Source organism: Peromyscus leucopus, chromosome 1 (genome assembly GCF_004664715.2).
Source record: "Peromyscus leucopus breed LL Stock chromosome 1, UCI_PerLeu_2.1, whole genome shotgun sequence".
NCBI classification, from domain to species: domain Eukaryota; kingdom Metazoa; phylum Chordata; class Mammalia; order Rodentia; family Cricetidae; genus Peromyscus; species Peromyscus leucopus.
Genome location: NC_051063.1, coordinates 184,312,106 through 184,338,108, shown reverse-complemented (window position 1 = coordinate 184,338,108; position 26,003 = coordinate 184,312,106). Strand labels below are relative to the sequence as shown.

General features: G+C 54.6%; 1 protein-coding gene across 4 annotated transcripts; it reads left to right on the top strand.

Moving 5' to 3' along the window:
- Positions 1-212: 212 nt before the first annotated feature.
- On the top strand, positions 213-18,492 carry Epn1 (epsin 1). Of its 4 annotated transcripts, none has more exons than XM_028859361.1 (12): positions 213-460; positions 1,969-2,072; positions 3,522-3,851; positions 9,369-9,618; positions 12,391-12,515; positions 12,862-12,936; positions 13,465-13,548; positions 15,330-15,633; positions 15,975-16,085; positions 16,197-16,280; positions 17,491-17,748; positions 17,902-18,492. In XM_028859361.1, the coding sequence occupies exons 3-12, from the start codon at positions 3,624-3,626 to the stop codon at positions 18,108-18,110; spliced, it is 1,728 nt and encodes a 575-aa protein (XP_028715194.1). In that variant the 5' UTR covers positions 213-460; positions 1,969-2,072; positions 3,522-3,623; the 3' UTR covers positions 18,111-18,492. The 4 variants fall into 4 exon arrangements, with proteins under 4 accessions (XP_028715194.1, XP_028715190.1, XP_037058014.1 ...); XM_028859357.2 differs by having other exon boundaries at positions 227-460; positions 16,194-16,280; XM_037202119.1 differs by lacking the exons at positions 213-460; positions 1,969-2,072; positions 12,862-12,936 and having other exon boundaries at positions 3,603-3,851.
- Positions 18,493-26,003: the final 7,511 nt, after the last annotated feature.

Below are 26,003 nucleotides of genomic sequence, written 5' to 3'. Positions count from 1 at the left end.
GTGGACGCCATCCTGGAGGGCTCAGGTGCTGGCTCCGATGGTTCCCGCCTCTTCACAGCTGAATGTGTTGATGCGGAAGTGACGCAAGGGTACACAGACGCAGTCCCGTGCGCCGGAAGTGATGCCAGGGAGGGTTTGGTCGCGGAAGTAGAGGCTGCCGGGCGAGGTGCAGAGGGCGGGGCGCGCGGGGTCACTTCCGCTTCCGGTCCGTCGCCACCTTCGGTTGCTTCCCGTCCGCTCGGCGGCTCCCCTCCCCCCCGCCCGGCTCTCCGCGCCCCTCCCGGGCGCCGGGGCGGCGGGGCCGTCGCCGTGCGGCCCTCCGTGCGTCCGTGCGTCTGTGCGTGCGCCCGTGCGCACCTCTGCTTCCCGCAGCCCGGCGCGCGCTCCGCGACACCGAGGCCGAGCGGGGGCAGGGGGCTGACCGTCATGACCCCCGGGAGCCCGGTGTGAGTGGGCCGAGGTGAGAGAGGGGCGCGATGCTGGCCTCCGTCGCGGCGAGTCCGGTGTCCTGGCCCGGGCCGTGGCACGCGCGGGTCTGGCCAGCCTCGGAGCCGGCGTTCCAGCCGCTGATGGCTTGTGGCTGCTTTTGTACCACTGTGCCCGGGTCGGGTTTGCCTGCCGGTGTGTGTCTCTGCTGGGTTGTCAGTGTCCCCGTCTCGCGCGGTCCTGTTGCTTGTGTTGCCCTGCCTCTGTTTCGGTGTTCGTACAAAAGGGTTCGGGAGATCCGAGTGCCGTGTGTCCGTGTTCTGGATCGCTCCGTGTTCCTGTCAGGATACCGTTCTTGCCCCTTGTGGGTTTGTGTCTTCATTTCCCCGGACCTGCCTCCCTCTGGTGCATGTTTCTCTCCCGGTCTTCACGTCTCGTTTTTGTCACCATCGCTGTCGTCCCCAGGCCCTAAGTTCCTTCCCCGGAACCTTTGGCTTTGGTTGAGGATGCGCCCCTTTCCCCGGGTTCTGAGTTTCTGGTGGTATGGGTAGGAGCTCTGACTGGGATCCAGACGCCCTGCTGCTTGCCTCGGTCTCCAGACCTCAGTTTCCTAGCCTTCTAAATGGAAGCGTTCGTACCTAGTTCTGCACCACAGGCTCTCCGCACATTAATTGAGGTGGTGCTTGTGAAGTGCTTAACAGTGTCTGGCCCGGAGTTAAGTGTTTGAGCTCTGGCTATTATTATTGGAGATTTTTGTTTCGCTTAGTGTTTAATACCAGTTATTTGAATTCCCCGTGGGGAGAATTTCGCTGTATTGTTGGCACTGTTTAATAAACATTTCTAAATTAATTAAATGTGGAAAACTGCCTCATTCTCAGCAGTATCTGTGAAATCTGGTATTTTTTTTCAAACATGCTTGAAGTAGGTTGGTGTTAGGATAGCGCATCTTTAGATGCCACCCCTTTGGAAATGGTTTTCTCTGATAATAATAGCAGGCAGGGGTACCGAGCGCCTACTATCTGTGGGGCATAGAACCAAGCCCTTTATATGTACACATCTTATTTAGTCAGCAAGCCTGCCAGGTAGCATCCCTCCGTTTGTTACACAGTTCATTGAACTGAGGCACACGGTTGGTTTTGCTGGTTGCTTCTGTGGCTGGGATTTGTGTGTACATTTTGTGTTATTTTTAATTATGTCTTGGGTATGTATGTATGTATGTATGTATGTATGTATGATTTTGTCTTAGTCTGGAACCCTGTGTGTTATGTGTGTTTTGTTTCGGGGTCCCTGTCTTTCTGCCCTCCTGCCTTGCTGTTGCTTTCTTTTTGTCTGAGTCTCTCTCTCTCTCTCTCTCTCTCTCTCTCTCTCTCTCTCTCTCTCTCTCGTTTGTCTTACCGTGTCTGTCTGGTCCTATCTTAGGACCCAGCCACCTTTTTTTTTTTTCTTTTTTTGCCTAGTTACGCCTGCCTGCAGGTGCTCCGTTCTCTGACCCGAGTTCAAGGCAGAGGGCAGCCTCTCCCATTCACCTATGTCTTCCTTCAGGTTGGATCATGGTAGGGCTCACTAAATCTCCCTCCATGGCTTGTTGGAGAGACATAGACTGGTGATCGGAGCCTCCTCTGGACCCAGGCTGCTCCAGTTGTGAGGTGTGTGTCCCTGGGCGAGGCGTTAATGTGTCCATGTTCCCTCCTGTGTAAAGTGGCTGTGAGTCACGGATTTGTAAGGCTTGAGTTGAGAGTGTAAAGCACTTAATGGGTGCCTAGAAGGATGTAAGGGTTGTGGAAGTGCTCGTTAGTATTACCCTCATTTGCCTGGTTCCTGCCCTTGATACTTTTTCTCGTCAGCTGGTCACAGCACAGGCTTAATTTATTTAGGTTAATTTAAAAGCATGGGTTTAATGGCACACACCTTTAATGCCAGCACTTGGGAGGGAGGGGCAGGGAGATCTCTTGAGTTCCAGGCCAGCCTGGTCAACATGTTGAGTTCCAGGCCAGCCTGGTCAACATGTTGAGTTCCAGGCCAGCCTGCGCTGTGTGGAGAGATGCTGTGTCAACCCTCCCTCCAAGCATGAATTTATAGAAGTAAAATAGGTTTGTTTCATAGTTGGGTATTCTTTGGCATTTATTATCTAACCTTGGCTGAGTTTTTTAACTCCCATGAGGCCGTTGTCTGCATTCAGTATTAAATGCGATAATGTGTGCCTCGTGGCACAGCTGGTACCCATGACTGGGGACTCCTCCTACATTCCTTATCTCTCCTCCCTTGAGCCTTGAGCTTCCCTCCCTGCCCTTGGGACATGCCCCAGCCTCCCACTGCCCGGGGACACCACCTCTGGTGTCTTGAATGCCATCACGGGCCTCTTCCGTCATGACTCCTGTCCTAGAGGTCTTGCTTCCGTCCTTCTCCATTTCCTTCCCTCACTGTTTATTGAATGTTTTCCGGCACCAGCTTCCTTGTAGGGAGAAGCCATATACAAACAAATATCATTTCCACCACTGTGGGTCTTGGGTCCCCATAGCTTCAGAACCAGACGAATAGGCTGTAAACCACAGGAACCCACTTAAAAGAATCCCTTTATCATCAGCCATAAAGATGTTTGAGCTCGGGTCTGGGAAGTTTAAGCAGAGCCCTGGGGATGTGTGGCAGTCTCTGCCGAGGAAGGAGAATTTGTTAGCAGGACAGCGGGGCTCCCTGAGAGCTGGCCAGCCTTTACTGAAACCTTCTGCTTAGTAGGACCCTTGTCTCACAGAACTTCATTTTGTACGGGAGAAAACTTTGTAGGGTCCAAAGTTTGAGGCCTGCACTGTTAAGCCGAACTGGGGTCTGGACTCGGGTGTCTGACCTACCATGCATGTTCTGCCTCAGCTGGCCTGGGGCCCCAGGCAGGAAGAAGCTAGGCTTGTTTGAGGAACTGAAAGAAGGATGGGCTAACTTTAAGACAGAGCTTAGCAGGGGAGGGAGTCTTCTCAGCCACACAGCATCTTGCCTTCCTCTCAAGAGTGCTGGGGAACCTCCAGAGTGGGAGGCTCAGGGCAGCTTGGGTGCTGGTTAGCCCATGTCTCCTTTGTGTTTCCAAAGACTCTCTCCCCCTTCAGATGTGGTGATCTACCGGCATCCATTGCGGTCTCCCTCTGTGAGTCGCCTCATCTCTCCATGCCCCAGGGGGCTGGTGCCCCTTGACACCACCACTGGGCAAAATGTCGACCTCGTCGCTTCGGCGTCAGATGAAGAATATCGTCCACAACTACTCAGAGGCTGAGATCAAGGTCCGGGAAGCCACAAGCAATGATCCCTGGGGCCCATCCAGCTCCCTCATGTCAGAGATCGCTGACCTCACCTACAATGTTGTGGCCTTCTCCGAGATCATGAGCATGATCTGGAAGCGGCTCAATGACCACGGCAAGAACTGGAGGCACGTCTACAAGGTAAGCCCCGGGTGTGGTTCCGTGGGGCGGGAACAAGAGCACAGCAGGGTGCCTTGCCCAGCCCCCCCTTCCCCTTCTCAGGATGGGGGCCGGCTAAAGACTGTTCTCTTAGGTTAAATCTCTTGGTAACAGAGTCCTCCTCAGTATCCCCGGGGCATTGGTTCCTAGCTCCCCACTTGACCAGAGTCTGATGATGGTCAAGTATCTTCTATAAAATGGTGCAGACCTTGTGAACGGCCAGGTGACGTCTTTCAGTTTCTCTAGATTGCTTAAGGCACCTAGTACAACACAGACGGTGTGTGATATGCTGTTACACGGTGTCATTAAGGGGATGACGAAGGAGGAGGCATTCTTTACAGACAGGTTTTTCTCTAAACTAACTTACTTTCTTTTGGTCTTTCTGTGTAGCTCAGGCTGGCCTAGAATGTGCAGTGATCCTTCTGCCTTCTGATGAGTTCTGAGATCGCAGGCCTGTGTCACTACACAGACATACACGTTTACTCATTTAGTGAGGGTTTTTTGAGGTTGGGTCTTACAGAGGCCATGCTGCCTCTGAACTCTGTAGCTGAGTGTGAGCTCCTGATCCTTCAGTCTTTGTTTGATTTGTTTGTTTTTGAGCAGTTCCCAGCTTCTGAAAGCCATCTTTGTCCACGCTCTGAGATGGGTGCTTCCACGGCACAGATGGCCCTGAACTGTGGGCACATTGGCACAGCACATGTGATCTCGGCTGCCTTCCCTGTAAGGTTGTGTGGATGTCAGGTTGGCTGGCACTTATTGACCCGCTGCGAAAGGCAGAGACTCGGGAGCAGATAACAGGCGTGTCCAGCGGTGTGTGCAGTAGGGAGATAAAGTGGAGCACAGGGGAACTTCGGGGCCATGGAGACGTGTTGTGTCTTTTGTTGCTTGCCATACTGGGTTTTAAATCTAGGGCTTCACATACATTAGGCAAACGCTTTATCATTTATTTACATTCTCAACCAGTTTTTACTTGTTTTTCTGAGATAAAAGTTTTGCTGAATTGCCTTGGCTGGCCTCCGACTCGCTCTGTAGTCCAAGTAGGCCTTGAACTTGTGAACTTCCTCAGTCTCCTAAGTAGCTGGAATTACAGGCCTACGCTTCCAGGCTGTGGTGGTGTTGGGCTTTTTTAAGCAAAACTGCTGTTAATATCCTGATGCGCTTGCTTTTTTCTGGTGCTGGAGTTGCTGGGTCAGAGGGCACATGGGTATGTAAGTTTGGTAAATGTGGTCTGGTTTCATGCATGAGGAGTTAGGTACCCTAGTCTCAGGCTTTCTTTAGAAAAGAACACATCGGGGCGGTACTGAGCAAACGGGTTTCAGGTTGGACCATTGCTCTTAGGGAGTGGGGGACCCGCTACTGCCCCCTACACCTTGGTCACTGTTCAGAGGTAAAGGAATGGGCTGGGGCCGGCTGCCTGAATTACAGTGAGGATCATGGGACCTCAGGCCAGGTGCTGGACTGCCTTCCATGGCGAGGAGTCACTGCTCTTCTGACTCGGCCCCCCAGGTTAGTACCTGAAATCTCCCCACTTTGGAGGGCCCACTCTCCATCCCAGGGGACAGACTGAGGCACCAGCTCTCATGGCCCTGGTTTAAAGTCTACATGTCCTGGACTATCTGAGAGACTTCCTGTCAAGGTAGGATGGTTTTCTCTGCTTCAGGATGGGGAGACATAGTACCATCTACATACTGAAGTGGAGACTTGAGGCCTGCTCACGCCCATGACGACACACCAAGATTGGCCATCGCTTGCATTTAATCATTGATGCAGTTCCTTATTGGACTTAGAGTGAAAACCTGGGTGGCATTTACTCTGCTGGGAACTGGGGGAAAGCCCATTGTCACAAGTCAGCCTTTGCTGGGGGGAGGGGGTGGAGGGGGAGGGAGAGGAGGGGGAGGGCTGCAGGGCTTTAGTGGGGATGGAGCAGCCCTGGAGTGCAGACCCTTCCTGTTTAATGGCTGAGACTGTGCTGCTAGGAGCCCAGAACGGTGAGGTGCCTTAGCTAGGGCCCGGGAGTTCTAGAGCGTGCTGTTCGAGGGCCCGGCGGTGGTCTATGGCAGGGAGGTGCAGGGGCTGTGCGTGGGTCCGGAAGTCAGGTCGAGCTATGGCTGCTTCCAGAGGTGGTGCCAGTCCAGGAGGGGCTGAGTCTGGATCCCCATGTTTGCTTCTGTCTCTGGCCTTCCCGTGGCTCCATCCCTTAGGCAGCTCTCAGGCAAGTAGAGGGTGGCCTGTTGTAGTTGGAGGGACCGGTGGAGGATCCTGTAGCCTCCAGCAGTCAGACTTCCTGAAAGAGACTGCCAGGCTGCTCACAGGTCCCGATGATGATGATGATGATGATGATGATGATGGTGATGATGATGATGGTGATAATTTTTTTAAAAGTAGTCCTGGCCATCCTGGCCAATGTAGATCAGGCTGGCCTCAAACTCACAGAGATCCACCTGCCTCTGCCTCTCGAGTGCCAGGATTATAGGCGTGAGACACCATACCTGGCTGTCAAGGGTTCTTTAAAGATAGATTTACCAAAATATGATTCGTGTACAGAAAAATCTCCCCTTTCTAGGAACAGTCCTCTAGGTTCTGACAGATGTACTTGTTCTAGCTAGTTTGTGGTCCAGACAGCAGGTTTGCCCCTGAACTCTAACTGTGTGGTCCCCCTTGGCAGGGCTCCTGGGGAGCTGGGCGTGGCTTTGAGTGCTTGCAATTGTCTCTCCCATGTGGCTGTGCTGGTGTCCTGCTTGCTTTGAATTTCTGGTTCCTTATGCTGTGCTGGGGCTCCTGCTTGTACAGTCCTTCTGGCGAACACTGTGTGGGTCTAGGCACCCTTGTGGAGAAAGAATCTGTGCTTTGGGAGTGAGGAACTGTAATCCACCCCTTTGTCCGATGTTCTCAGAGGAACACGGACTCAGTCTCCCCAGTCTTTGTCTTACACTAACCAGAAGTCCGCAGAGTGCAGGCTGCGGGTCAGAGCTGTGCACCGCTTGCTTTGTGAGTCAGGTTGTGTCGGAGCACAGCCAGGCCCTGCAGCCACCACTGTGGGGTGGTTGGACAGAGACAGTGTGGTGTGGAAATGGAAATAGTTATCACCGGGACCTTTATAGGGAATGGAGCTGACCCTGTTCAGTTTTAATATAGAAGGACAACCTTGGTGGAACTGATTTATGACCTAACAAGCTCCATGGGTTCTCCATTTGGGATCATCCAGTTCAGTTGCCCACATTCAAAAAAAAAAAATCCAAGCTTTTCATTGAGGAGTAGCAGATCAGCTAAATCATGAGTGCATAACCTGATGAGCTTGTGCAGAGGTGCACAGCTCTGGAGCCTCCTCCCGGGGGGGATAGAGGACCTGTTCTGTTCCCTAGGAGGCTTCCTCGTGACATCCCTCCCCAGGGGCACTGTAGATGTCTGTGAGGTCTCTCCTGGAACTTCTTAGGTGTGGGACCAGTGACGTGTGGCCTCTGGGGTCTCCTCCTGTGCTCGCCAGGGCTGGGGTGGTGGTCTCTGCCTGTGTGTGTTGTTGTGTAGCCATTGTGTCACTGATACACTGATGTTCTGTGTTGTTGGGTGGCCCCAGTGCGTTTGCAGCGGCTTTTGTACAAGTGGCACCGTGCCTGGGCATTTGGGCGATTTCCTGCTTCGTAGTCTGTAGCTGCAACTCCAAAGTCCAGAGAGTTGCAAGTTTGAAGGCTTCTCATAACCACATGGCACAAAGGGCGATGTTCTCTGAAGTGAAGCCGTTTATATACTTTGCTCTTGTCCCAAGCTCCTGTCCTGTTTTGCGTGGCTGTTGGTTCTTACGACATTTACAGGTGTGCCCCAGTGCAGTGACTTTCTGGTCCCAATCGGGAAGATTCTGGATTCCAAAGCACTAGGGCCCCAGACCTGCCTCTCTGCCTTTCCTCTTGGGGTGTAACCATGCATAGAAATCTTTCTCCCCCGAGAGTAAACACTGCCTACCGCCAGGGCCAGTTGCGGACTAATCAGATGTAAATACCAGAGAGCCTTTCCAAAGCTGGGCGGTGGCATGTACCTGTAGTCCTAGTTCGCAGGAAGTGGAGGCCCTACTGTGAGTTCTGAGGCCAGTGTGGTCTACATAGCAAGTCTGTCTGTCTGTCTTTGCACTCTCCTCCTCCCCCCACGTTACAAAGCTTTAATGAGGTGTAGCATTGTTTTATGGCAGTTTTCACCATTTAGATAGTGCTTAGCTCCTGTGGCTGCCTCCTATGTCCCATTTCTTCCCTTTCCAGTCTACATCTGAGTGTTGGGGGCTCCATGAAGTCTCTGCAGTCACCTGTAAAACCTAAGGTGTGCTTTTCTCCTCGGTCAGTGGCTAAATAAGCCTTTTTCAGAGGCTTATAGGGACCATGACCATGACGTTGCTCTAGAAACAGGCCTCGAGTCTGATCTTTCCTTGGGTTGGTTATTTATTTCAGAGGTTTAGGATTTATTTAATTTTACTTCATGTGTATGAGTGTTTGCCTGTATCTATGTGTGTGGAGCGCTTATGTGCCTAGTGCCTGCAGAGGTCAGAAGAGGGTGTTAGACTCCTGGCAGGCACTGGAATAGATATGGTTGTGAGTCACCATGTGGGTGCTGGGAATGGAACTGGGGTCCTCTGCACGAGCAGCAAGTACTCTTAACCATTGGGCCGTCTCCAGCCCCTGGGTTATTATTTCTATTTTTCCTTAAGTACTTAATTTCATTTTTCTGAAAAGGGAATTTGTTTGCATATTACAAAATAGGAAAGATACCAGAGGATACAACTGAGCGGTAGTGCTTCTGCTCCGATCTGTCATTCCTGGTGTTGTGTCTGGCTTGGCTTGGGCGCTTGTCCTTTCTGAGAAAGCCTAGGACTTAGCAGCCTCCTGAACCATCTCATCCCTCTAGGAGCAGGCCATCTCTTCATCCTTAAGACTTCCTGCACTTTTGAGTTTGCTTTGGCTCTGCTGCTTCAGATTTTGCCTTCAGGATGTGGGGTGTGTTTTGTGGTCCTAAGTGATGCCCAGGTTGGCTGCATTGGTGGTTGCCATCCTGTCCTCTGTGTTACTGTTAACTGAACTGCGTAGAGTCCCACACAGCAGTCAGCTTTGTGGTGAGTGATCAGTTCAGAGGCATCTGGTGCACTCAGTGCTGATAGCCACACCTCTGGCTGCCAGATGCACGTTTTCTTTGACCCCCAGTGAATATCCCCCACTCATACTTGTCTCCTGGCACCCACGATCTCCTCTGTCTGTCTGAATTAGTCTTTTCTGGACGTTTCATGCCCATGGGACCACACATTGTGTGGCCATTGTGCCTAGCTTCTCCTGGAGTGCAGTGTGTTGTTGCTCATGGTAGCCCATGTCCCCACTTCTCTCCTTTTTAGGTCTGTTCCACACTCTACTGTGGGTTGTGAGACTTGAATGTGGGCAGCTGCCCCAGGGCCCAAATGCTTCCACAGTTTTTAGTCCCTTGCTAGCGGAGTTCAGTGTCAGTGACTGGTGTACCTGCACCTTGCAGGCCATGACGTTGATGGAGTACCTCATCAAGACTGGCTCTGAGCGTGTATCACAACAGTGCAAAGAGAACATGTATGCTGTGCAGACGCTGAAGGACTTCCAGTATGTGGACCGTGATGGCAAGGACCAGGGTGTGAATGTGCGGGAGAAGGCCAAGCAGCTGGTGGCTTTGCTGCGTGATGAGGATCGGCTTCGGGAGGAGCGCGCCCACGCGCTCAAGACCAAGGAGAAGCTGGCACAGACTGCCACGGGTGAGGTTTCTCTCCCACTCCTGGAAGTCCCTGACAGCTCGGATCTGTCCTCTGTTCCTGTGGGCCCGTTCCAGCTGATCCACCCTTTTCCTGCCTCGTGTGATGGCCTCAGGCTCTAGAAGTTTCATTCAGCTTGCCTGCAGTTTGGCTGAATGCCTCCTTTGGGCCCAGGTGTGTCCAGACCCTGAGGGCAGCCAGCAGAGTCCCTGACCCCTGCCTGCCCTGGTCCTTGGAGTGTCCAAGCAGGTGCGCCCACATCTTGTCAGGGTGCGTGGGGCTCGGGACTCCCGAGGTACAGGGTTAGGTCAGCCTCTGATGGAGCTGCCATTCTGGTCTTCTGTAGCTTGTCCTTCTGGCCTTCTGAAGGGCAGGCAGTGCACAGGCCTGAAGGGCGCAGGAAGGAGGTCGGCACCATGGGCGAGGGCTCGGCCAGGGTCACGGCGAGGTCTGGGAGTCTGCTTTTAGAGGTTTCAGAATGTTGTTTGTAGGTGGTGAGCTCCAGTTTGGTGGGTGGTGACGAATATTTGAGGAGGAATGCGAGCGGCGTAAAGCGAAAGTGCGTCCCATGCCATAGCGCTGTGGTCTGTCTAGTGACATGTTCGGTGGCAGCTGTGGGGTTCATTTTATCATGGTCCGGGAGAGCGAGACAAAGAGTCGGGGCTGCTGTGAACCCTCAGTTTGCATGCGGTGGTGGGGCTGGTGAGGCAGTGCTGCCCTGGGGGTGAGATGGAGCCTGCCTTCTGTCTGGTGCGGCAGCTTTGGCGGCAGTGTTGGGACGCTGACAGCGTGGGATGTGCTCACAGAGTTTAACCGGAGTGCAGTGGAGGGGAGGAGAATGGAGGGTGGGGAGGAGGGCAGGCTAAGGTAGGACTGGGCTGGGCCGAGGAGGCTTGTCTGCAGCAAGGAGCACGCCTGGCTGGCTTCAAGGCAGGTGTGTGGTGTGCATGCATGTGTGTGTGTGGGGTTGCACGTGTGGGCGGATGGCCGTGCACTCACACCCACGTGTGTGGGGCCCGGTGTTGATGATCCTCTGCACTTGCTCTGTTTGATGCATGGTCTCAGTCACACCCAGAGCTCACCGGTATGCCAGCTGGCCTTGTGAGCCAGCTTGCTCTGGAGAGCCCCTGTCTGTCCCTAGGCTGGACTGACTAGTGTCAAGTCTACCTGGCATTCAGGTGGGTTCTGGGGGTCGGAACTCTGGTTCTCACGCTTGTGCAGCAAGTGCTTTTAACCACTAAGCTGTCTTCCTAGTTTCTACGAGGAGGGTTTCTCAGCTGTTACACATGGCCACGCTCCTGAGGGGCCAGACACCTGAGTACCCTGAGCTCTGCGGACAAAGGAGCCTCAGGCGCATACTTCTCCCAGTCCACACACAAGTGAGGGTCGGAGCCGGGTCACATGCTCTCTCCACTCCGCCATGGACTCTGAAACTGGGATGGGCCTTTTTGTTTGTTTGTTTGTTTGTTTTTCGAGACAGTTTCTCTGTAGCCCTGACTGTCCTAGAACTTGCTCTGTAGACTACTAGACTGGCCTCAGACTCAAGAGATCCGCCTGCCTCTGCCTCCCGAGTGCTGGGATTAAAGGTGTGCGCCACCACCACCACCACTTGGCTTAAGTTGGAATTTCTTAATGATTTTTGTATGTCTTGACATGCTCTTTCATTTTCTTTCTCAACCATTTAAAGAGCCGGCTTTGGCCATGGGCCAGAGTCTGCTGACCCGTGTCCCAGAGCAAGCTGCTTGGAGAGGGCTGCTAAGGGAGCTGGAGAGGCTGCTAAGGGAGCTGGAGAGGCTGCTAAGGGCTGGCAGCCACAGGGAGCGTGGAGCTGGGGGGTTGGTGTGGGACGCTCTCGGGCTGCTGGTTGATGTTTATTTCCTCATGAGGCCTGAAGCGGGGCCTTCAGGATCAGCACATTCAACCTGGCGGGAGCCTTAAGGTATTTGCACAGCAGAGGTTTGGGACGGGGTAGGGATTGCCAGCACCCACCTCTTGAGGATAGCCCCTAGGACCTGTCCTAGGGTGGAAGTGCTTGGGGACAGGAGCAGACAGCTTCCTGTGGTGTGTGGATCAGCTCTGAAGCACTGTGGGCGCAGTTAGAGAGCCTGCCCTCTTGGCAGGGAGTCAGGAACCACCGTGGAGCCTGTGGACAGTTCTGGCCGGCCGGCGATGGGCGCGTGGTGCCAGGACTGAGGACTGAGGACTGAGGACTGGGGACAGATGCTGACTGTAGGGCCTGGGGTCTCGGGCCTCCTCTCGGGAGCACGCCATTGACCTCCCGCCTTCTGCTGTCCCTGGAGCCTCTCTTGAACTTCATGTGGCCTGTCCCTCCTCTCGTCTTGTTCTCCTCCCGATACCAAGGGTTCTTGTTCCCTTCCTTGGGTTCCGAAGTCTGGACAGATGTTGCCTTCCCTCTTAAGTTCCAGCTGTTCCTGCCAGGGCTGCAGTTTTGCCTGGCAACGAGGCTCTTGTCTGCTTTCTTGGGAGTTCTCCTAGCCTGGGAAACTAGGGAGGATTCCTCTGGAGGCCTGGGCCCCGCCGTCCTGCAGCGGCCCAGGGCTTCCTTTTCCTTATCAGCCGATGGCCGTTCTGAGGGTGGGGCTACCCTTTGGCCCTCCCTGGACTCTGGCTCCATTCATTTCCCTCCCAGTTTGGCCCCTAAAGGCCTGGGGAGGGGGCACTGTGCTGGGGCCTGGGCCGCAGCCCCGTGTCCGTGTGTGGGTTCCCAGCTCTTGGTCTCTGGTCCATCTGTGTCTGTATGTCTTCCGTCTCCAGCCTCCTCAGCAGCCGTGGGCTCTGGACCGCCCCCTGAGGCAGAGCAGGCCTGGCCGCAGAGCAGCGGGGAGGAGGAGCTGCAGCTCCAGCTGGCCCTGGCCATGAGCAAGGAGGAGGCTGACCAGGTACGGGGCGGGGCGCTGCAGGGGGAGGGGCCGCCTTCTGTTCTGCCATCTTGTCCTCATGCCTCGCCCGCCTCCCCCTCCCTCTGCTCTCCCTCTCTTCTGGTGCTTCTCACCCCTCCACCTCTAGCTCCTTGCTCCCGGGAGGGAGGCTGTCCTGCCCTTTGGCAGTCAGGTGCACAGCTGCTTTCTCTGCCCTCCATCACCGACTCGGGAGAAGGCCTGTCCCTTTCTTTCTTGACCTCGCTCGCTCAGCCCTGGCCTGCTGTCCCTTGGTCGGCCTGCCTCTCTGACTGGTGCTCTGGCTCTGGCTTCCCCTGCCCTGCCCCTCATACTTTCTCTCCGCCAGCCCCCGTCCTGCGGCCCCGAGGATGACGTCCAGCTCCAGCTGGCCCTTAGTTTGAGCCGAGAGGAGCACGATAAGGTCAGAGTGGCCTCCCCGCCCCTCCCAGGGCTTCCCTTGCTCCTTGTCCTCTCCTGAAGGGCCTCCCTGGACACAGGTGGATTCACTGTCAGCCCTCAGTTCAGCAACGTTAGCTGTAGAAACCTTGGGCCAAACAAGCCAGGGTGGGCACCCAGGACACTGGGTGGATCTGCTGCAGCTATCTGGGGGTGCAAGCATCCCTGAGCAGTCCTGCACCTCAGCAGCAGGCCGGGATGACAGGGTCACCTAGCTGTTTTCACAAACCAGGTTTGGCTGCCCCTTTCGTAGCACTGCATACAACCCCGTCCCTCTCCAGGTCCCACCAGCCCCCCTGCCTCCTGCCCTCCCTTCGTCCCAGGTGTCCCGTCCACATCCCATACATTGTCCACATCCCATCTTAATTTTTCCATTTTCGTTTTCAGAGTGGGGGGGTGGTGGTTGGGATGGGGACCTCCAGGCTGGGCCAGCTGCCCTCTCTCGGCTTACGTTCTGAGCCCTACCTTGTCTGGCCGCTTCTGCCTCCCGTAGGAAGAACGGATCCGCCGTGGGGATGACCTGAGGCTGCAGATGGCAATAGAGGAGAGCAAGAGGGAGACTGGGGGCAAGGAGGAGGTGAGTGCTGCTGTGCTCTGCCCTCTGGCTCACCTGTGCTCAGAGGGGTGCGCCCCCCCCCCCAGGCCCAGGCGGCTGAAGAAAAGAGGGCCTAGAACCATAACCACAGCCTGACCAGCTGAGGAGGCAGGCCGTGGGGCTCATCTGTCCGTGCATACTGTTTGGCCAGATGCCATCCAAAGACCCTGCCTGAGTCTCCCCAGACCAAGGTGCAGAAGAGTTGGTCTGCCACGCCTGTGCCCTCAGCCATGTGGCAGACTTCTAGACCCTGCTCACGTCTGGTCACGTGCACTTGTTTTCTCATGGTTCTGCGTGTAGACAGGGTTAGGCCAGGCAGGCTTTCCGATCTTTCTGTCAGGACTGGCTGCACTTGGGGCTGAGATTGTGGCAGCAGCAGCAGCAGCAGCAGCAGCAGCAACAGCAACAGCAACAGCAACAACAACAACATCGTAGCTACCCCCTAGTCAGTGTTCTGTCCTGAGTGTCTTTATGACTCTGATACCCTGAGCCTAACCTGCTTCCAGGCCGGGGTCATAAAGAACAGGCTTGTTTCCATGTGATTAGCCAATGGGACTTTTCTTTTTGAATCACTGTCTCATGTAGCCCAGGCTGGCCTTCAACTCTGTATCTGGGATGACCCTGGATTTCTGATCCTTGCTTCTCCACCCCTGAGTGCTGAGATGCATATGCATGTGCTGCCATTGCATGATTTTATGCGTGGCTGGGGATTGAACCCAGGGCTTTGTGCATCCTAGACAAGTACTTCGAGAGCTCCAGCCCCAGTTCCAATGTGACTCTTGCCGATGTGGCTTTCTTGATAGGCAGCTCAAGCTGGCCTTAGGCCTGGGAGGTCCTGCATCTGGCTGTGGGAGACTCACTTGTTTCTGCCTCTGCCCTTTACACTCTGAGTGTAAGTGTGGCCACTTGGGGAAGGCCTGGCTGTCCTCCCGCTGAGGCTGTTTGCCTCCTGGTACTGATGGGAGAGTGTGTGTGTGTGTGTGTGTGTGTGTGTGTGTGTGAGAGAGAGAGAGAGAGAGAGAGAGAGAGAGAGAGAGAGAGAGAGAGTGTGTGTGTGTGTGTGTGTGTGAGAGAGAGAGAGAGAGAGAGAGAGAGAGAGAGAGAGAGAGAGAGAGAGAGAGAAAGAACGCAAGTGCATATGTAGGCTATATCTCCACTGTCGGGAGGGCTGTGGTTGGCAGCTTTTACATGCCTGCCCACAGATCCCCAGGCATTGCTGAGGTGTCTGCACGTGGACAGGCAGCCACAGGCAGGTGGCACTGCGTGGGAGTCACTGCAGGACAGTGACGTGGCATCAGGAGGAATAATGGCCAGGGTGACCGACCGGTGGGGGCTCAGGGAAGGCATGCTGTGGGGAGAGCCGGGCAGTGGTGGCACACACCTCTAATCTCAGCACTCTTTGGGAGGCAGAGGCAGGAGGTCAGCCTGGGATACAGAGGGAGTCCAGCACAGCCAGGGCTGTGTCACAGAGAAACCCTGTCTCGAAAAACAAACACCAGACCAAGCCAGGGCACACGGGGTGAGGGAGGCTTGCAGCCCTGCTGGTCGCAGGGAGGAGCTTCGCCTCTGTCCTCACTCACGACCCGTGGTGTTTGTGCAGGGAGCAGGCTAGGCCCTTTGGAGGAGGCCCTTTGGGGAGTGGCCGGGTGGGGGAGGGGAGGATAGACGGCAGGCACACCTGGGGTTGGGGAGAGCAGGTACAAGCGGTGGCCTCCGACTGTCTCTGGCTCTCCCCTCACGTCCCTTTCCTTCTCTTCCCACAGTCCTCTCTCATGGATCTTGCTGACGTCTTCACGGCCCCAGCCCCTCCACAGGCCTCCGACCCCTGGGGGGGCCCAGCACCTGTGGCTACTGGCGTCCCTCCAGCTGCTTCTGCTTCAGACCCTTGGGGGGGACCTGGTGTCCCTCCAGCTGCTGATCCTTGGGGTGGCCCAGCCTCCACGCCAGCCTCTGGGGATCCCTGGAGGCCTGCAGCCCCTACAGGGCCCTCTGTTGACCCCTGGGGTGGGACCCCAGCTCCTGCAGCTGGAGAGGGGCCCACACCTGACCCGTGGGGAAGCTCTGATGGTGAGCACCACCATCTGCTTTTCTGCATCCCCTTGGGCCAGCTACCCCTTCACGACGGGTGCCCTGGGCACAGGAGGGCTATGAGGTGGCTAGGGCAGAGAGCAGGCGTGGGCATCTGTCTGTGTGATGTTGAGTGAGGAGGGCCGTCAAGGGACGGGGTGGGGAGGCTAAGGACAGTATGGGGGGCCTGACCCTGACTGGCTAAAGCACGTGTGTGTAGGCAGAAGGCCTGGAAATGGGGCTGGGCACCTGGGTGGTTTTGGACCACCGCAGATTGGGAAGCAGCAGCTGCCCGAGCAGGAGGGGCTGCTACTCATTGATATGCCTCCTTCCTCATCTAGGTGGGGCGCCCGTCAGTGGACCCCCTTCTTCTGACCCCTGGGCACCTGCCCCGGCTTTCTCTGACCCCTGGGGAGGCTCCCCCGCCAAGCCCAGCAGCAATGGCACTGCAGGTACTGGCGGTCGGGGGATGAGTGCCGAGCGCATCTGGACCCCGAGGGTGGAGGGGTTGGGGTCGCGCCCCCAGGCAGGTGCTGAGCCGAACATCTTGGCCCCCACAGCAGTCGGGGGCTTTGACACAGAGCCTGATGAGTTCTCAGACTTCGACCGACTTCGCACTACCCTGCCGACCTCTGGGAGCAGCACGGGTGAGTCACCCCCTCCTGACTCCCGGGAGCCCCCACGCCTGGCTCTTCCTTCTCCCTGCGTGGCACCGGGTGCCTGCTGCTGTGCTTGAGGGTGTAGGAGGCATGCGCTAGAGTGAGTCAGAGCCAGCCACCCTCTTCACAGAGATGTGTGGCCTGTGTCTGCCTCTGGGTCATTCCCTGAGGGACAGGAGCTGGAGAAATGGCATCAGTATGTTGGCCCTGCCTTGTGCTGCTCACTTCTTTCTCCCTGGCCGTCTTCTGCTTAACCACGAGTCTCTGAGGAGCAGACGAGCGAGCACACCCACCTTGACTGACAGCTGTAGGCTGAGTCAGGTCTTGACAGCAGATACCCCAAGTGTGAGCCTGAGCCGCCTCGAGTGTCTTACCGAAGCCACTCTAGGGGGGGCTGGTTATCGCTGGTCACTTGTCTTTTGAGGTAACATGTTGCTAGGTTACCGAGGCTGCCCTTCAACTTGTGATCCTTCTGCCTCAGCCCTGGTGTCTGGAGTTAGAGGTGGATTCCCCACACTCTGCCTTTTCTTTTCTCGTGACACTGGATTGAATCCCAGTTGTTGATGCTAGGCGCGGAGGTGCCTTACCGCTGAGCTACACCCCAGCTCTCTGTGCAGTTACTCTCTTTCCGCCGGGGTCTTGCTATGTTCTATAGCTCAGGCTGGCCTTGAACATGGGATCCTTCCACCTAAACCTCCCAAGTGCTGGGATGACAGGCTTGTACCGGGCTTGGCCGTGTTTCCTTTATTTAAGCCGCCTGCCTTTGAGATGCTGGTTGTGCTGTGGACATGCGTTTCCATCTGTTAATTCGCAGAGGAAAAGTCTGCCCTGCATCCTGTCGATGTCACGAACTGTCCCAGGGTCATGGGTGTCTGCCAGGTTTCTTTTGCACAGTAAAATGTCACATGGGTTTTGTAGCTGGAGGACTCCCCTGGGGGGTTGCTCCTTTGAGACTGCTGGTGTCCCCTAGCAGCCTCCAGAGACTGCACTTCTGAGACTGTCACTGTGACTTGTCCTGACATTGATTCCGTCATTCCTTCTGCCTGTTCACGGCAGTAAGAGCCTCATAGCCGTGAGTCCAGGCGCAGCTCTGGTGCCTGCCACGGCGCGACTCTGTCCCTTCCCGAGTCTTCACCCTCAGCTCCCCACTCCGAGTGGACCTGCCAGGCCCTCCAAGCACTGTTCTGGCTTCTTCCAGGGGAACTGGAATTGCTCGCAGGAGAGGTGCCCGCCCGCAGCCCTGGTGCATTTGACATGAGTGGGGTTGGAGAGTCTCTGGCTGAGACTGTGGGGAGTCCCCCACCTGCTGCGACCCCAACTCCCACCCCCCCCACACGGAAGACTCCGGAGTCATTCCTAGGCCCTAATGCAGCCCTCATGGACCTGGACTCGCTGGTGAGCCGGCCAGGCCCCACACCGCCAGGAGCCAAGGCTTCCAACCCATTCCTGCCAAGCGGTAAGTGTGGGACGTGGGACTCTGCATCCTTGATCTTCCCTCTGGTCCTCCAGAGGAGAAGCCTCGTGGAGCCGGCATGTTTCTCTCCACCTGGGTTATGTCCCAGACACACAGACACCGGGCAGACAGCACTATCATTTCTTCTCTTTGCAGGCGCTCCGGCCACCGGCCCCTCCGTCACCAATCCTTTCCAGCCAGCACCCCCTGCAACGCTCACCCTGAACCAGCTCCGGCTCAGTCCTGTGCCCCCAGTTCCTGGAGCGCCACCTACCTACATCTCTCCTCTTGGTGGGGGCCCTGGCCTGCCTCCTATGATGCCCCCAGGTCCCCCGGCCCCCAACACTAATCCCTTCCTCCTATAATCCAGGGTAGGAGGGAGGCCTGCCTCCCCGGTTCCTGTTCCCTGGGAGATCAGTGTTGTGAGTGCATGTGAATCGGGGGACCCTCCCCCAGTGCCCTTCCCCTCCTGGGGCCCACTCACACTACACCCTCTTCCCAAGTCCCCAACCCGCCTCCTCCTGAGACAAACTGGACATGGGGGGTGGGGAGGGAGCCGGCCAGAGGAGGACCTTTTCTGTGGCATTAGATGGGGAGGGACAGCTGGGGTCCCCCACCCACCCCACCCTCCTCCAAACTCCTGACACCCCCAATCAGTGTTTGAGCCTCCTCGTTCCCTTGGCACCCCTTGGTGAATCCTTGGTGATGATTTTGGCAACTCCGGGAATAAATGGCAATTCTCATGGGTGTGGCTCCCCCAGATTCCCATCCACTACTCGTGTGTCCCTGAGAAGCTCCTCTTCCAGGGCAGACTCAGGGTTGGGACTGAGTCACCTCTCGACATCATCTGGGAACTAACCTTTCTGAAGCATGGATTCCCTGACTCAGTTCCTGGAGCTGGGGTGAGCTGGGTGAGGGCGGGCAGGGCCTGGGCTGTGACCTTGCCAGGAGCACTCAGCCTCTGGTGAATGTCACAGAGCAGCCCCACTGGGGAGCTAATGGAGTCCTTGAATGCCAGGCTTCTGAGAGATGCTGTGTCTGGGGTCACATGTGGAGGTCAGAGGGTATGAAGAATTTTTACCCAGAAGTCGTAATCCTGAACACCTGTCACTGAGTCCTGCACAGGGATTCACCCCAGCACTCTTGGGGAGCCTTGTTAGCCTCTGCTGGCTGAACCCAGTGGTCCACAGATGGCATCTCTTGGCCATTGGTATGTGTTCTTGTCATGCCCTGGACCTCATGTGAGAACTGTGTCGGTAGGTGGTGCCCCTGCCAACCTGCATGTTCAGATGGGCATTTGCCAACAGAGTCATCCATGCTTCCTGGACTTTCCGTTGCTCCCCAGGTCAGGGCCCGACTGCCGGGTTTTTCTTAACAGTTCCATTGGCCGAAGGCTGGGTGGGAGCTGGGCCAGTGCAGAGGTCAGACGGCTCTCGCTTCCCGTGTGGAGGCTCACGGTGAGACGGATAGCAGAGGTCAGACGGCTCTCGCTTCCCGTGTGGAGGCTCACGGTGAGACGGATAGCAGAGGTCAGACGGCTCTCGCTCCCCGTGTGGAGGCTCACGGTGAGACGGATAGCCACATCACCGTGACTCTTGTTACCATGCTGGAGCCTAGAGCAGCACCTCGGCCAGTTAAAGTACTCCAAAAAAAGTACCCAGAGAGGATGTACCTGGGAGGCTGTAGTCAGGACATCGTGAGGGCTTTAGAGATGACTCGGGCGGGACCCTATGTATAAGCTGTGGGGCAAAAGTGTCCTGACCCGAGGTATTTGGTTAGGGGCCGTTGCTGGCTGTGGAATGGCTCCCGACACTGACGGGGGGGGGGGCACACTGGTCCCCGTCTGTCTCCTCTTCAGGGCCAGGGCTGCTGGGAAGGGTGAAGTGGGAGGTGGAGGTGGCTGCCACTCCATAGACGAGGAGGCTGTCCCCAGGGGCTCTGACAGGTGCTGCGTCAGGGCCAGGTTGGTTCGGTAGATGTTTGCCTGGTGGAGCAGTCCACTCGAGTACTCCGGGTGTGCTGGGGTGTGCCCAGCTGCCTGCCCTCTGCTCTGGGCCCTGCTCCGGGGCAGGGTTCCTGGGCAGTCCAGTTTGGCTGTGAAGGCAGGAGGGTCCTTTATCTTGTGGGCTGAGTGAAGAATGACCTCATGGTTGGGCGACCACTCAGGGCCGACCCTGTGCCCCGGAGGAAGTGCATTTGGCGATTCCGTGCCTTTGAGCTTTACACCAGTTTCAGTTAATCAAGCACAGGAGGAAGATGGTTCTGATCCATTCACTGCCCAGCCTGGTGGAGGGTAAGGCTTGATGCCCTGTCCACCATCTCTCTTAAGAAGAAAACCGAAAGCAGCATGGCCTGGGAGCCGGGACTCAACCTTTGCATGTCCCCTTCGCATCTTCCTCTCATCCCTTATAGTCTGAAGTACAAAGCAACACCAAAGAGATTGTGTCTCATTTATGCCCCTTTCCAGAATATTCTAGCCGCCAGACTTTTATCACATGCTGCCATTAAAAGATGCCCCTCTGAGGCTCGGCGCCTGGGCGTGGAGTGATCCCCATGACTAGATGCGGGATGAGTCAGCCCACACATCACCTCGTAGCAGTGAGAGGGCTCTTCAGTTACATCATGTCTAGGCAGCATGCTCGGGGCCGGAGGTCAGGCTCAGGAGAGTGCCGTGCAAGCGTGAGTTCAGGCCTCTAGCACCCACCTGAAAGCAAGATGCAGCCTTGAATCCCATCTGGCTAGCAAGGGGAAGCAGATGGGTGGGCATGGATGGTATCCTGGAGACTTGGCTAACCACCACTTCGTAGGTCCCAGGTTCAGAGAGAGATCCTCTCTCAAAAACGGTGGTGGAGGCTGGCGAGGTGGCTCAGTAGGTAAGACACAGTCATAGGAGTGTGAAGACCTGTGTTGAGATGCCTAGAGCTCAGAGAGGCATGGAAGTGTGCGTCTGTAGTGTGCTACTGAGAGATGGGGCCAGGCAGGAGAATCCATCCCTAGAACATCTTAGGCTTAGGCCAGCTCATCTCTCAAGGTAGAAGGTGAGGACCAGCATCCAAGGTTGTGTTCTGAGCTCCACCTGTGCCCTTGCACACACCCGTGTATACATACATGAAAAGATGAGGACATCTGATGTTTACTGCCAACCCCTGCATGCCCAGGCATGTGGACACCCATATCTGTGTATTATGGAGGCACACAGATTATTTAGTAAGACTGAGCGGTTGCACATTCAGGGGACCCTGTGAGTGGGTCTTACACTGGGACCGAGAGATTGAGCTCAACTCTGAATGCAGAGTCGGGCAAGTTGTGGAGACGATCAGGTGGGTCTCTGAGTGGAAGAGGACTAAGAGGGAACAGGGTTTGGGGTTGATTTAAAAAAATTATTTGTATTTTATGTACATTGGTGTTTTGCCTGCATATATATCTGGGTAAGGGTGTTGGATCCCTTGGAACGGGAGTTACAGAGAGTTGTGAGCTGCCATGTGGGTGCTGGGAATTGAACCCTGGTCCTCTGGAAGAGCAGCCAGTGCTTTCTTTTTTTTTTTTTTTTTTTTTTTTTTTTTCCAGACAGGGTTTCTCTGTGTAGCTTTGCACCTTCCCTGGAACTCACTTGGTAGACCAGGCTGGCCTCGAACTCACAGAGATCCGCCTGCCTCTGCCTCCCGAGTGCTGGGATTAAAGGCGTGTGCCACCACTGCCTGGCTTTTTTTTTTTTTTTTTTTTTGGTAACAGCAGCCAGTGCTCTTAACCGATAAGCAATCTCTCCAGCCCCATGGGGTTGATTATTGCCTTGTTGAATGGGGACTAGATGTCACTTGGGGTAGGGTGTGGGGTGGTTGGCATCAAGAGCCCAGTCATAAAGGGTGAGGGGTTCTTGCTAAACGAAAACTCATGTTCAGGGTTGACCTACATGTTGGGAAGGGGTGTGTGGGTATCTCTCTGACCTGGGTATCTGTGCAGTGGGGTTGGAGTGAACAGATCCCATGGCAGAACTCTCCTGAGTAACAGAGTGGGGGAGAGGGACTCCTAAGTTTTGATCCATAGAGGTGTACGCCTGGGTGGCAGAGCCTGCAGATCTTTGCCTAGCAGGATCCTCCCCGGCACTCTGGTTGGCATGGGAGATGGATGGGCTTGGTTTCTCAGCCGCCTCACATCTAAGCTCTAGGTGGCTCCCAGGGACTCCGCCACCACACGGCTCCCTGCCATCTTGCGGTGTACCATGGATGGGGCTGGGGCCTCTCCGGCTCTGCTGAAGCAGCTTCTCGGGAACTTCATTTCTGAGACACAGACCCTCCCTCGGCCCTCCCCCCGTCTCACTGTGCACAAAACAGGAACCCACATTTCCTGCAATGGGGCGCTGCTGCTTTTTTTGACCACAGGTTCTTGTAGACAGATTTGCTGGCCCAGGCTCTGGTGGCGTTGCACCGCAGTGAGTGAGCTGGCAGGCCAGCTGGCTGCAGAACGCACCACCTGGCTCTGAGAGTCGGTAGAGTCCTGTAGCTCCTGGTATTTTGCTGAGATTCTAGGCAGCCACCCCCAGCCCTGCAAGGGCCTCCATCCCCTTGGGAGTCCTCATTTCCTGTAGGTTTCTGACATACTTTCCGCTTAGAAATTGTTATGTTTTCTTTTGGTTCTGGTTGGGGATGTCTTCAGATTTCTGTTTTTATTTTAGGTAGATCTGTGTCTTAGCCACAGTGTTTTAATTGGCAAATTGTAAAGAGCACTTTTAAAATTGCTGCTTAAAAGCAGACTTTAAAAATGTATCTTGATTGGCTGGACATGGTGGTGGTGCACGCCTTTAATCCCAGCACTAGGAAGGCAGAGGCAGGCAGATCTCTGAGTTTGAGGTCAGCCAGGGCTACACAGAGAAACCCTGTCTTGAAAACAAACAAACAAACCCCCCCAAAATGTATCTTGATCAGTCCACCCCTTCTCTTCCACACAATAGGTACTCCCCAACATGTCCCTCTTCCCCCTCCATCTCCTTTTCTTGTTTTTGTTTTTTGGTAACCTACTAAGCTCAGTTAGGACTGCCTGCTGGGATGCTGACTGCTTATGGCTTGATGCTGTGCAGGTGACCATGGCTACGGTGAGTTCATTAATGCAGTGTCCAGAGGACGGCATTTCATGGCACTCCTCCCCAGCTTTCTAGAGCTTACATTCTTTCCATTCTAACTCACTGTACCTGATTCCCCATGTCCTTGGCGGGGGCGGGGAAGTTAGAGATGTCCCGTCTAGGGCCGAGCAATCACTAGTCACTTATTCTCAACTTTGACCAGTCTGCAGAAAGGCTTTTCTGGCTAAGGTTGAAAGCAGCCCTAATCTATGGGTATACACATAAGTACTCAAAAAGTAGTTTATCATGTTTGTTTATTGGAACAACAGTGGTGTGCTCCCCTCTAGTTTTTATGATCTCCAGAGGCATGGGCTGTAACGGGCTTGCTTTGGGACCACCAACCAGCTCCCAAATCATGACACAGACTTATTAGTTAGGAATGCTTGGCTTTTTTTTAAAAAAAAAGCTTTTTTAAAAAAACAGTTTATTTTTACTTTATGTGCATTGGTGTTTTGCGTGCATGTATGTCTGTGTGAAGGTGCTGGACAGTTGTGAGCTGCCATATGGGTGCTGGGAACCAAACTCAGGTCCTCTGGAAGAACAGCCAGTGCTCTTAGCCACTGAGCCATCTCTCCAGCCCTCCCTTTATCTTATTCTTGTCCCACCAGCTCTTATAACTTATTTAAACCTGTCTCTCTGTACGTTTTGCCTCGGGCCTTTTTACCTTTGTTTCTGTAAGTCCTACTCTGTGTCTGTCTGGCCCCAGGCATCTCCCTCTCTTCCTTCTTTGTTCTCTCTCCTCTTTCTCTGTAGCCTAGATTCCTCCTCCTCCTTATTCTCTCTATCTGCCAGCCATGCCTACCCCTCTGTTCCTAGCTACTGGCCTGTCAGCTTTTTATTAGATCAATCAGGTGCCTGGCAGGCCAGGGGAAACAGCAGCACATCTTCACATTAAAAACAACTGCAGCATAAACAAAGCAACACGCCTTTACACAGTTAGAGTAAAATCCCACAGCAGTGGGCTTCTGACCAGTTTCTAGTCAGGGCAGGTACACCCTTCATGCCCCTGTTCTACACCAGTGGGCACATCTTGCCTAGTAACCCTGGCTAATTCTACTGAAAAGTACGAACTGAAGGACATTTCCGGTGGCGGCGGCGGCGGCGGTGCATCTGACTCAGAAATCCAATGCAGGCCCCTTTATGTGCCGGGCAAGCGCACTACCATGAACCACTAGGGAATGTTTTCAAGCTCAGTGAACTAGGAGTTTGGTAGAGTACTTGTTTAGCATGCACAAGGTCCTGGGTTCAGTCTCCAGTACCAGAGTGACACATTGAACGGGCAGAACTAGAGACAGCGTCAGACCCGGAATAACCTGGCCATTGGCCATGCCTGGTTCCTCCCAGATTTATATGGACCAACCTTGTTACTCTTGTAGCTCCATCAGTCCTCCCCTGGAGTATCTTTTTTTTTTTAGACTGGTAATTATGTTCCCTAGTGACCAATTGGGTGTTACTATTAAGAACTCTAACTATGGGGTTAGAGAGAAGGCTCAGTTGTTAAAAGAGCACCTGCTGCTCTTCCAGAGGACTGGGGTTCCAATTCCAGTCCTCTCCTGGCTTCCTTGGCACCAGCATGCAGGAGGTACAGAGATACACATGCAGACAAAGCACCATAAACATATAACTTTAAAAAAAAAAAGCTGCAATAACAGTGTATCCATGAGTTAGTCACAGTTAACCCAGTGTTGCCAGGCTAGATGGTACACTACTGTAGAGAGGCAGGATTCAAGGCCAGCCCAGGTAACTTAGACTTCCAAAACGCAAGCAAAAAAAAAACAAAAAAACAAAAAAACAAAAAAACAAAACACCAAGAATGGGGTCATAGTTCAGCGATAGAGTCTAGCATGTCTGAGGCCCTGATTTAATCTCCAGTTCTGACGAAAGAATTTCAAAGGAAGAGGTCGGCAGGGAGGAAGCTGGTGGAGTGACTGGGACTGTCATGACTAACCCAGTCAGTTATCCAGGACTAGCCTCACCATGACCCGAAGAGCTGATGTCATAGGTGGGTGTGGCCTACGCCAATGGCCACTGTGTAGGTTTACAATGGAGGTGTGATACTAGGACCACCAGGGACATCAGGGTCTTAATCAGAGTATAAAGGTGTTTTGTTTTGTTTTGTTTTTTAGACATTTATCTCTCAGCCAGGCTCTCCTGTCTTCACTGGCATAACCATTTCATTTTATTTATTTTTTTATTTAAAAAAATTTTAAAATCATTTTACATACCAACCACAGACTCCTCTCTCACACCCGCTCTCCCTTCCTCCAGCCTCCTTGCCCCCGACCCCCCCATCCCCTCCAAAAGGGTAAGGCCTCCCATGAGGAGTCAGCAAAGCCTGGCACATTCAGTTGAGCCAGGACCCCCCCCCCCCATCAAGGTGGAGCAAGGTGTCCCACCATAGGTAGTGGGCTCCAGAAAGCCAGCTCATGCACCAGGGATAGATCCTGTTCCCACTCCCAGGGGCCCCTCAAACAGAACCAGCTACACAACTGTCTCCCGTATGCAGTGTCCAGTCTGGTCCCGTGCAGGCTCCACAGCTGTTGGTCTGAAGTTCGTGAGTTCCTACAAGCTTGGTTCGCGGTTGTCTCTGCAGGTTTCCTCATCATGCTCTGACTCCTTGCTCAGAGAATCCCTCTTCTTTCTCTTGGACTGGACTCCTGGAGCTCAGCCTGGCACTGGGCTGTGGGTCTCTGCCTCTCCTTCCATCCGTTACTGGATGAAGACTCTAAGATGACAGTTACGGAAAAGTGCTTTAACTTTACTTTTTGTATGTGTGAGTCAGTGTGCGTGTGCGCTGGTGTACATGTGGTGACCAGAGGCCATTCCTGGAGCTGCTTCTGGCCTTCCTCCTTGTCGAATCAGAGTCTCTTGCTGCTGCTGTGCACTCCAGACTAGCTGGCCCCAGTCCTCTGAGTGATTCTCCCGTCTCTACAGCTCAGGAGGATTGCTGGAATTACATGTGTGCCCCACCGGATCAAGCTTTTTCCCATGGTCCTGACTATCAAACTCAGGTTGTCGGGCCATCTCCCTGGCCCTGAACTCTTTCCCTCCATGTCTCTGGTTCCATTTCCTTTAGAAGAAGAAGGTGATAAAATACCCCGAGTCACCTGAAGATTCAGGTTAGGTCACAGGCTGCCACATT

What these genes read in the sequence shown, in the direction of transcription:
- Epn1 (XM_028859357.2), top strand. Translation starts at nt 3,624, where the DNA reads ATGTCGACCTCGTCGCTTCGGCGTCAGATGAAGAATATCGTCCACAAC. An exon ending in GCTGGCACAGACTGCCACGG is followed by an intron (nt 9,619 to 12,390) that starts GTGAGGTTTCTC and finishes TTCCGTCTCCAG; the next exon opens with CCTCCTCAGCAGCCGTGGGC. An exon ending in CAACCCATTCCTGCCAAGCG is followed by an intron (nt 17,749 to 17,901) that starts GTAAGTGTGGGA and finishes TTCTCTTTGCAG; the next exon opens with GCGCTCCGGCCACCGGCCCC.